Source organism: Archocentrus centrarchus, chromosome 7 (assembly GCF_007364275.1).
Source record: "Archocentrus centrarchus isolate MPI-CPG fArcCen1 chromosome 7, fArcCen1, whole genome shotgun sequence".
NCBI classification, from domain to species: Eukaryota; Metazoa; Chordata; class Actinopteri; order Cichliformes; family Cichlidae; genus Archocentrus; species Archocentrus centrarchus.
In genome coordinates this window covers 2,577,258-2,588,685 of record NC_044352.1, presented here as the reverse complement: position 1 = coordinate 2,588,685, position 11,428 = coordinate 2,577,258, and the positions used below count along the sequence as shown (strand labels likewise).

The following is an 11,428-nucleotide window of genomic DNA, read 5'->3' as shown; positions in this document are numbered from 1 at the left end:
AACATAAAGATGATTTTTCCAGGATTTTATAGAACTGGGACATTAAAGATTGCATCATAGTTCAGTTCATTAGTCTGATAAACAGGCCTGTAATTTCCACACAGCAGAGCTCAGAGAAAAGGCTGCAGAGCAGACGGTATGGCAGCGAGAGAGCTGAAGAACAGCCACAGTGGATGAAGCTGCTCAGAGGAGCTGCATTCATCCACCAACAAACCGCTGAAGCTCGGTGATCCATTTGTTGATCCACTGGAGTTTCACCTCATTATGCTGGAAGGGTTTCAGCTGCTGTTGAAGTCATTTGGAATTTAATTTGATGTAATTTCATCTTTTTTTTTGTTTTTAACAAAAGAAACCATTTGTTTTTGTTTTTTTTATTTGAAACTCAAAGCCAGGATATAATTTCTCACCCTGCCAGAAAACTGAACAGGTCCCATCTGTCTTCTTCACTGTTAACTCTCCATCACTCCTACATTAATACTCAAACTGGATGTCAGTACAGACAGGAAGTAAAATTAATCCTGTGGTTTTGTCTCAAATTGACAGTTTGATTTGAGCTGTGTGCACTGGGACATTTCAGAAAGCACAAATGTAAAAACATATTTTAAACATCTGAACTCACAGTCTCACTCTTACTGCTCTGTGTTTGTTTTTAGCCCACCTTCCACCCAAAGGCTTTTGCTTTTTTTTGCCAGGTTTCCATCTTACAGGTCTTCCTAATGACTTGCCTGGGTCAAGCTTTCACTCACTAAAGTAAATCTTACACATTAGTACTGCACAAAAAGTACAGCCTGGCCTAGAAGAACTCAGGCTGATATCTCTTCAGCACCTAATCAAAATCACTGTATTTACTGATCATCAGCAGGTGTGAGAACCTCTTATTGTTGCTAAAAGTGGTTCTATGAGCTGTGCTTAGTTTTTCTTGTATAAATAATGACAGTGTAATATGTCTCTGAGGTTGTATTTACATAAGACACGCTAAAGACTAGATCTTTTTTTTTTGCCTCAATATGTAAAATGTTAGAACTGACATGGGTGTACTTTATTTTTATCATGACTATAGTATAAATAATTGTGCTGGTAAAAAAAAAAGTACATTAAAAATAAGAATTTATGGTAAATATTTTTAAACCCCTGTTACACTTACAGCCTCCTGTTTAATCGGCTTAACGCTCAATAAACGTCAAAACAAGATAAACAAAAATAAATTTTCCCAGTAAAAACAAAAAATTGCCGGTGTCGGTGGAAAATCTCCACACCTGTGGAGAATATGGCGGCTGATCTCGTGACCTGATGTTTACGCTGACGTAGCTCCGCCCCGGACGGTCCGCGTGCTACTGACCGCGCGCTCAGTCAGTCAGAGGATCCTCGCGCCCGCAGCGGTCGTAGACAGAGTCAGACCCGCGGGATCAAACCGGCGACCCGCAGCGCTTCTGGAGCAACGGCAGACGGTGAGTACCACTCGGCCCGGTCCGGCTCGGCTCGGATCGAGATAATAACAGCTAACGCGTGCATGCGCGTGCTGGTTTTGGGGTTAACTGCCACTAGTTAACGGTGGAGAACTAGTTTGCATGGCGGCGGTTACAGGTGCGTGTCGGTCACGGTCTGTCTGGGGCTTAGCATCCGAGCTCATTAACGAGGCGGCGTTTAACGTTAAAGATCCTGTCCGCGTGCGCGTGGGTGGGTGAGTGTGTGGGCGGACAGTCTCGGTACATCCCGTTCAGCCCCACATCGTCGCCGTTACAGCCGGTAATCACTCAGGTGGGTGTCGGCAGGTGCGGGTCTGTATTTACATGTCGTGATGAGCGCTGCTGGTACCGCGCGCCTGTTTACGGTCTGTTTTTATTGTACAGTTTTTACCTCACAGCGCCTTAAGACTGTTGTGATTTGGCGCTATTTAAATGAAATTGAACTTTTTCAGTCACATTTTAATGTTGCGGTTTTGTCTCTTTGCGTTAATTTTGAGTTTTTCTAATTTGCACTTGTTTTTAATCAGGTGTGTCTTTCCGGTGGTTTTGTATCTTTGTCTCCATTCGGGTAAAGCTGGAGGTAAATCCATATGTTCACAGTCAGGACAAATGGATCAATGCTATTGATCTGTTGAGGGTTTTTTCCCGGCTTAAATGGGCCTCCGGGGGTGGCGTTAGTTAAAGCAGAGGGTCCGTGTTACCCGACTGAGTCTGTGCAGTCCAGACATTTTTCACCATTTATTAGCAGCGGGTTTATGCGCCCTGCCACAAGCACAGCAGTTACAGTTGGTGTGCAGGAATCTATAATGAGCAGCTACAGAAACACAAACACACGACATAACTTACTGAGTGAGTCCTTTATGGATGCTGTATTCGACTCACAGCACAGCTTCTGTATCAGTTTCAGTCAAATGATAATAAATAAAATCGAAGTTTCACAGTAAAACAGTGAAATTTCAGTCCATAACAATAAAAAATAAAAATAGAAAAAGATTGTTTTTAAAGTATCTGTGGTTTTCCTTTATTCGAAGGCCTCTTCTGTGGCCACCAACAGTTTTTCTCTGCAGAAACCTCTGTGACCTCTGGAAGAACGAGGCCCCTCAGGTTGTGTTAAAGCCTGATTTGGTTTGTGTGCGTCTGCAGGCGGAGGGCAGGTTTCTCCCACGGTCTTGATTCATAACTCGGTTTTTCTTTAGGCAACAAAAAAATGAAGAAAATAATTTTTAGCACATAAACAGAATAAACTATAGTTCAGACATATTTCCAGCTCAGTTGTGACCAGGGCCGTATTACCGACCGGGCGAGTGGGGCTGGCGCCCCGGGGCCCATGGATTCAGGGGGCCCAGGGGGGGGCCCAACAACAATCCAGATACCGATGTCGATGCTGATTGCGATAGAGCCCTCTATTCTAGGATCTTCTTTAGTTGTACTTCTTTAGTCTATAAGGGTTAACTGAAATGGGCTGGGGGGAGTGACAGCAGTCAGAGGGCCCTCGGCCACAGGACATAGGAACCAGAGGGCCCCTGGGCCATGTCGTACAGCAACCAGAGGGCCCCTAGGCCACGGAGGACGGCAATCAGAGGGCCCCTGGGCCACGGGGGATGGCAAAGGGCCCCTGAACCACGGGATATGGCAACCAGAGGGCCCCTGGGCCACGGGGGACGGCAATCAGAGGGCCCCTGGGCCACGGGGGACGGCTATCAAAGGGCCCTTGAGCCACGGGATATGGCAACCATAGGGCCCCTGTGCCACAGGAAACAGCAATCAAAGGGCCCCTGGGCTATGCGGTACGGCGACTAGAGCGCCTAGGGGGACAGCAATCAAAGGGCCCCTGGGCTACAGGATATGGCAACTTCGACTGTTCTTGACTCTGCCAATTACGAACTGTGAAGGGGAACGGTCATTCTCCAGAATGGCTCGAATAAAAAATGAGCTCAGGATGAAAATGACCCAAAATCGTCTGAACTCCCTCTCACTTCTTGCAATTGAATCACAGTTTGTGCAACAGCTGAACTTTGATGAGTTGGTAGATGATTTTGCACGAAGGAAGAGCAGAAAGAGACTTTTGTAGGGGAGTGTGTGTCGGGGGGGTTGGTATGGGCTCGGAGCGGGAGGGGGGGAGGGGGGGCCCTTGCAATCTCCTTGCCCCGGGGCCCAGACCCACCTTAATCCGGGCCTGGTTGTGACCTTTAAACGTTAAAGGGCGTCCATGCAGGAGCTGATTCACAGGGATGTGGACTGACTATAGATCCTTGGAGTCTCCTGGCCGTGGATCCAAAGCCGCTTGGTTGTCAGTGTCGCTTTGTCACATGGTGCTCCATCAGGCTGGAAAATGCTCCTGGATCATTGGAGAGCGGTCACTGAGGACGTGAGTGGATAAGCAGAAGCCTCGGAGCACTGAATGGATCCCCTTCAGGGTTTGGCCGGGAAGCTGATCCAGCTACAGGGACGGTATGAAGAAGAGTCTGCACTGTAAATCCTGACTCTGCATCAACTGGATTCATTTGCCTGTTAAAGTCTTTGAAACGTATGAAATGTTGATGCTTGTACTTCATCATGTCATAGAAACATTAAAAACTGAAGCAGCAAATATGTGAACTATAAAATTTGTGTCACGGCCAAAACTTTTGCCATGAATGCTCATTTGTTCCCTGTGGACGTGTCCTAACAATAAAAACGTGAACTGAGCAAAAAGAACCAGCAGCGCCATGAAGAAGAAATAAGAAGAGCATCATCTGAGAGCTGGACCAGAGGCAGCAGGACCGCTGGGACTGTGTGCGATTAGGAGCAAAAACACAATGAGAAGTGGGTCCTTTGTTCAGTCTGCACACGGTGACCTCATCCAGGTTTGCCTGCAGGTGTGTTCACACGAACGCTCTGCTGTCAGTGAGGATCTGGTTTTTGGAGTGTCCTGGTTGTGTGTTTACACACAGAACCACTGTGTTATAAACAGGGCGGCCCTCATCGCTGGCTGGAGGACACACAAACCAGGACGTGGTGTCATGTCAACAGTCGTTGCTTCAGCAGGCGTGCCCTCGGCCACTCGTTAATCCACCAACACTGACCAGTGACACCTGCCTGCTTTATTCTGGGCTTTGTGTGCCTGAACGGAGACGCATGAAACCAAGTGCGGAGCGAGTAAACAAAGATGGTTTGTATCACTGCTAGAAAGCGAGAGGACAGCTGCTGTCAGCCTGCAGCAGAGTTTACTGTAAACTCATTTTAACTCGTCCTCTGTTGCTGTGTTAAACAAACCTGTGGGGGACAGCAGCAGCTCTAAAAGTCGCTTTCCTTCATATTTAGGTTGATCACATGGTTTAATGGCTTTTTACCCTTAAAGGTTCAGGGGGACACAAACTGCAGACACAAGTCTGCAGTAAAGTGGTGTGTGAGTCCTGTGAGTGTGTGCCAGGCTGCAGGGGTGCAGCGTGATGAGCCACATGCTGAAATCAGTCACATTAAAATCAGCGATTTTTACTGTAACCCTCCATTACAGAAGGACCAGGCTGTACACAGGGACCACACGTAAACAGTCTCGCCTGAATTTTTACAGCTTCCTTTAGTGCACGCGTGTGTGCAGGTTGTGTGTTTGATCCTTAAGGACTGAAGGCCTTTGTTGGTATTAAAATGTCTTAAATCTGGCTGACTTAAAAATGAATGTCTAACTTTTGTTTTTTTTTAATAATTACATTATTTTAAATATTTTTTCCCAGGATGCTAGTTAAAATAAACAAAACCTGCAGCCTGTCTGAGGTGAGGTGTAGTTTTTGGATCCCCCCCCCTCAGATCAGGCTGCTGCAGGTAAAATCATTTAAATGTTCAGTTTGAGCTCCGCCCGACTCACATGTTGCTGCTGCTTCACAGTCATTAGATTGTGTTTGGGTTGGAGCCAGCGTGCCCACAGGAAGCTCAACATCCATCCAAACCGCTCTGCTGAAACACTGTTACCCAAGCTGTCTGCCCACACACACACACACACACACACACACACACACACACACACACAGACACATGAGGACGGCTTACTGCCAGCCAGAGATCACTGTTTCCATTAGATTCACACAGTTGGATTACACTGTTGGAAATGCCACACAGGTAGACGGTGAGAGAGACACAGACAGGTTATTTTAGATTCTGGGTTACAAATTTAAATAAAAGCAAAAACATTTTTGACTGAAATTAATGTTAAAGTGACTCTCAGAGCCTTTCCTGCAGCCTCTTTCAGGTCGTATCTGCAGAGAGAGTATTTATAATAAACGTGTTTATATCTCACCCATCATTCGGCTCAGGTGCTTAACAGAAAGCTGCGTAGAGGAAGAAATACTTAAATAAATGGTCGCAGATGCAAATGTTAAAATGAAACAATCTGACCTTTACCTGAAGATCCAGTCGCATCGTTTGCATGTTGCATCGTTGTGAGCAGACAGACCGTAAACATGCTGAACCACGTGTTACAGATTCAGAAACTAAAATATAAATGATAGAGGAGGTGGTTTCTAATGTTGCTCTGCTAGCTGCACATTTCTTTTGTGCTCCTTAGGTGCTCGTTAGGTTCTTAGCCCAGTTTTAGCCCTGCAGTCGGTGCACATGCCAGAATAGACTGACAGGCGTGCTTACCTGCAAACAGAGAGTGCAGCAACAATGAAAACATTCAAAGCTAGTGGAGAAACCTCTGCACCGAGCGTAAAGAGAGGCTGCCAACGAAGAGCTGCAGTCACAGCACAGACTAACACACAGGCTGGTTCTATGAGTCCAGTCCTTTAGGACACATGCAGGGATAAAATTGGATTATTGATTAACATCTCAGTGTACCTGTGTTTTAAGTGCCTCAAACTCCCAGCAGCTCTGTGTGGCTGTGTGAGGTCCTCCTCGTAGCACTGAAATCAGACGCTTTGTTTTGGTGAACTAAATGTTTTAAAGGCTAATCAGCTGTTTTGGTGACTGTCACGGGGCTTTTTGAGGACCAGAATATGTCTGGGCCTTGGTGTGAGTCTGATTTCACAGTGTGGCCTCAGTGAGGCTGAATTTGGCAGCTGTCATTTAGATGATCTTTGCCTTTCTGGGCTCTGAGTATAATTTGCTTCCACTAGTGCAGAGGTTTAACCTGTGGGGTCTGTTTAAATGTTAGATTGCTGTGGATGTGGAGTGGTGTCAGCTGGTTTTTGGCTTCTTTTTTCTCGAGCAGTTTATTTATTAGGATTGACGTCTGCCTCCATAACGAGCTCTCCCTGTTTGTCTCTTGTCAGGTTGATTGGCAGTAACACAGTCCTATGATGGAGGAGCTTCATGACGTCCAGCTGACTGAGATCAAACCTCTGCTGACAGGACAGGTGAGGGGGCGGGGCTTACAGGCTGCTCTCAGAGTTGGAGTCCAGGATTTACTCAAACTGTAAACTTGTTTGAAGCTGCATCCGAGGAAAATGATGATCTTCCTGTTTTTCCGCGTGAACACAGAATTCTGTGTACAGTCGACTTCCTGTTTAATTCCTGGAAATAGTGATTGACATCAATTTTCTCTCCGTCTCTGCAGAATGGGAGGAACCTCCAGGATTTTGATTGTCAGGTGAGTTCAGTACCATCAGCTGTGACACTTGTCCTCACACGTAGACGCGTGCTGCTGTTGGCTCTGAGGGATTGGTTGGTTATCATGGATGTGATGATTAGATGTTGCTTCTCTCACTCATCAGACAGAGATTCCTGTCAGTTACATGAATTTCTCATATTTTATTCATAGCTGACGCCGTTTAGCTCAGTCAGTGTTTAATGTTCAGAGTTCAGCGGCGTTTGTGATAATATCAACTTTAAACCCCGCTGTTATAAAATCATGATATTAATACAAGTTTGATAAGCTGTGGCTGAAAATGAAAGTCTGATAAAACCTCCAGAGAAAGCAGTCAGCGACGCTTCATCATACTGTGATGACGGGATCATCAGACGGGCTGCACAGTATTTACTGTTTAAAGAATCGATCTAGAAGGAAATATTGATCAGTCACATTCAATGTCAGCTATAATTAGAAGCAGAGGTGATGAAGGCAAAGCCCCGCTCGCATGTTTTATTGACCTTCAGGCGGCCTTTCGTTGGATGAGCTCGCCTTTAAAAGCATGGGGGGGGGGCTTAGTTTTTATGGGGAAACTGTTTTTGTATAGTCACATAGTTGTGATATGTGTTTGGACCATTTTGACACTCTCTTTCCAGTAAAGCTGTAAAATAGGCTGATTAAGCTGATCGTCGTTTATTTTTTCAAATTTGCCACAAAAAGCTGATAAAAATCTCCGTATTCTGATGCAGTGTTTGTGTTTCAGTCTGAAGCTGATGTGATAATGATTGATTAATTATCACTATGCGTGTTTGCTGCGGGGTAACAAAAGCAGCAGGCCGGGAAAAAACAGACCGGCTGAGTTTAACAGTACGGACGAGGAGGAAAGCAGCTGAGTGAGTGCTGGTGTTTGAGCAGCGACGTGAGGCTGAAGGCAGCTGGATAACCATCAGGGCTGCACACACATATCCTCTGAACCCGTCGTATTAACGTCACAGCAGGCCAGTCTGCATCGGTGACTCTGATCACAGGGATGGTGGAAATTAGAGCACTGAGCTGCTGCTCTGACAGCGTCTCATTGGGTGAAGGTTTTCAAAGCCAGCTGAAAAACAGCTGTTTGTTTCCAGCTGTGTTCAGCTCAGGGAAATCCACTTTGTCTTGTCAATTTTATTTAAAAAAATAACCCAAAAATAGGGCCTTTTAGGTGTTAAGTGTATTTCATAGACTGTATATCAAAGATGGACTTATCCACTGTGACATCACCCACTGGTTGTGGACAGTTTGAAGCATTTTGGCCGCTGCTGTGTTACATTTTTGTAGCCAGAGGAGTACTAAGTTATCAGCTCATTCTTGATTATCGACCTGCACCCACAAACGGTGCAGCTGCATCACATAAACACGGATGAATTTGTGCTAAGTAACATAAAATAGTAACGCAAAATCCCAGAATTTCACTCACCACCACTGGAGCTCAGACTGCACAGCAGCCATATTATTGGTCAAGTAACTCCATTAAAAATGCTCTAAAAGGCTCCAACAGCACAAACACGGTTCAGTTCAGGGACTCCAGTTAGCTGAGGTGAAGCCTAGCAGGCAGCTAGCAGCTACAGCCACCTGTGTCACCACAGTCAAAGATGCCACGCCTCTAATAACCCAACTTTCAGGTATCCGTTGGACTGCCATCTTTCAGTGTGTTCAGGTTGAGCACTGAGGAATAATCAGGACAGGAAATTGTCAGCAGACTTAAATCATCCAGTGTGAACAGCCAGGAGTTTAATTAATCTGAGTTTAATTAAAAAGTACCAACACGTCTCAGGTGGCTCACATGAAGTAAGCTTATCATGGTTTTTATTCATGTGCAGCTGGGAGTCTTTTCCTTTCTCTCTAGTTAAATTATATTTAGATTTAAATCAAATCTGCTCTCAAACTGATGCTGAAGGCAACCTGAAGGGAGCTGCAGAGAGAGAGGAGGAAGGATGAAAGGCAACAAGTGTTTGACTGTTTAGGCTTTAAGACCTTCCACATCTTGGCCAATGGCCACGGAGATTATTTCTCTTGATCCAATCATACCACCCCCGCTTTCTTTCTGGGTGTTTGCTCAGCAGAAGGCTGAAGGACGACAGCGTGACTGACCTCCATCTTTCTGAAGCCTTCTTTCTCTTCCTCCTCTCCTCTGTCAGGATGTCTGACTCTCTGGATCTGCACCAGATCTCCTGTTCTTTAGGAGTTGGGGTGGTGAGTTAGCCAGTTAGCGGCTCATTAGATTCACCAGCTGATAGCTTACGTCCTCTGAGCCTGTTTGCTTCGTAGCCTGCCTCCTGTTAGCTGGAGGGGAGTCAGCTGTTTTTACATGCTTTAATCCTTTAAATTTTTACTGATAATACATCCATGTAGGTACAAGAAGGTTTTAAAGCTTTCTTGGCAGGTTGGCTGTTCAGAGCATCTTGGAGGACGTTCTGCAGGTTCAGGCTGATATGATGTTCAGAGGCTCCCTGTTCTTCAGTCTGTGACAGTAGCAGCTTTGAGACCACAGAGTCTGACTGCTGTGAATTCACTTCTCACCTCACAGGGTCCAGAGGTCACTGAACTGGACCTCTGGACCCTGTGAGGTCCACTTGAATGAAGCCTGCTGAGCAGAGGTCCAGATTCAGAGATGAACTTTCAGGACATCTCCAGCCACACACATTTGTAACACTCATTTTTATGTTCAGGTGTGTTTATAGATGTGTGATGAAGTGTTTTAATATTTTATGAGATATACTTTATTTATCCCTAAAGTTTGGAAATACCTGTTACACCAAAACATTTTTTAAAACCTGTAACAGGACCTGCAGGTGCGTACAGTTTAACTTCAGCACTTTGGTCACGTTTTAAAAATGCTTTAAACAATTTGACTAAATAGCTTCAGTTTGCAGCATCGCTGCTTCTCTGCAGACCTTCATCCTTCCACCATCTACAAACTGCCTTCTGTTAGTCGGAGCAGAGCTTCTGCATTTGCACACAAACGAGAATCAGAGGAGCAGCTTCTGACTGGACTCCTGAATAAATGTCCGGCCGGTTTCTGCCAGCTCTGAGCTGATGGACGGCATTTTTATTTTTTCTGTACGTCACACACAGATGTTGCTGCCTCGGGCTGTTTTCACACATGTACTCAGAGCTTCAGGAGAATCAGGCTGGGATGGCCGGCTTCATTCATATTACCTGAAATGATTCGTGTAGTTAAGGTGAGGGAGCTGTCTGGGAAAGGCTTGAAGGAGATCCACTCAGCAGTGGTAAACCACCAATTATGGTGAAAATCATAATCACTACTGTTTTGGTCAATATTGAGATCACGATAATTTAACAAGGTTACTCAAAGACTTTGTAAAAACTGAGACTGAGATTTGCTTGAACTGTAAGTGAATCTGTGTGTAGTGAAGTAATTATTCCACAGCAGTGAAGGAAAGCGATGAAAGGACGTCTTTGTTGGAAACAAAAATTGGAGCTGAAATTAAAATGAGATGAGTGCACAGCCACATCTGTGTTCTCCCACATCACACAGACTGAAGAGCTGGAGGCAAAGAGCAGCTGAAGTCATAATGTTGTTTATTAGGCATATTTATTTAATTATATGCTCTGCTATATGCACCCTGACCCCGCCCCCACCTAAATGTTTATGTGGAAACAGTGTACAAATGTTCTAATACAGCAGATATAAACATCTGAAACTCACACACAGCATGTGGAATTTGTGTGTGTGTGTGTAAGTATGAGCTTAAGCCCCATTAATGGGATCTGTCAGGTGTTTCCATGAGTCATTAATGAGATTACATCACCCAGTGCATCCATTCATGGGTCTGCCCGCCTGCCTGTCTGTGTTTCCATCTGTTACAAGATGGATATGGATGATTTAGTCCACAGCCTGTGACAGGCCGCTGAGAGTCACCACGCTGCCGTTTCACATGAAATCATTCCCGTCCCTAAACGAGTGATTCAGCCGAACGGCGCCCCGAAACGGCAGCGAGCAGCCGTTCCTGTGACCTGAAGTTCAGGCAGAGCGTCTTTGCTCCGCTCAGCTGCAGATTTCTGACCACACGGATGTGATCTGTGTGTTCAGAGCTGCCAACGCTTGTTTACTGTTTTTAAAATGACTCCAGAGATCAGAAAAACCCTGCAGAAACCTGCCCCCTCCCCGAGCGTTGTACAGGTTAATGAGTCGGCCCTCGAGGCTCACGTCGCAGTGTGTGGTTGTTGCTGGTACTGACAGGGTGGGGTCTGTGTGTTGTTTGTGATGCTGCTCAGGAACATGACGTGGAGACGGCCCATGGCGTGCTGCACGTCACCATGAGGGGGGCCGCCAAAGGCAACCGCCCCACGATCCTCACCTATCACGACATCGGACTCAACCGTGAGTAAAAGCTGGACGCAGCTAATGAAGAGGGAA

General features: G+C 45.7%; 1 protein-coding gene across 3 annotated transcripts in view; it reads left to right on the top strand.

The window, feature by feature from the left end:
- The first annotated feature begins 1,294 nt into the window (after positions 1-1,294).
- Positions 1,295-11,428, top strand: part of LOC115782581 (protein NDRG3-like) — a 22,258-nt gene continuing 12,124 nt past the window's right edge. The window contains exons 1-4 of one of the 3 annotated variants that reach the window (XM_030732827.1): positions 1,295-1,448; positions 6,713-6,796; positions 6,997-7,029; positions 11,287-11,392. In XM_030732827.1, the coding sequence (XP_030588687.1) occupies positions 6,737-6,796; positions 6,997-7,029; positions 11,287-11,392 (199 nt within the window). In that variant the 5' untranslated portion in view covers positions 1,295-1,448; positions 6,713-6,736. Of the gene's footprint in view, positions 1,449-1,584; positions 1,759-6,712; positions 6,797-6,996; positions 7,030-9,108; positions 9,241-11,286; positions 11,393-11,428 lie in introns of those variants that run through there. The other 2 variants (XM_030732829.1, XM_030732830.1) reach the window with 2 other exon arrangements.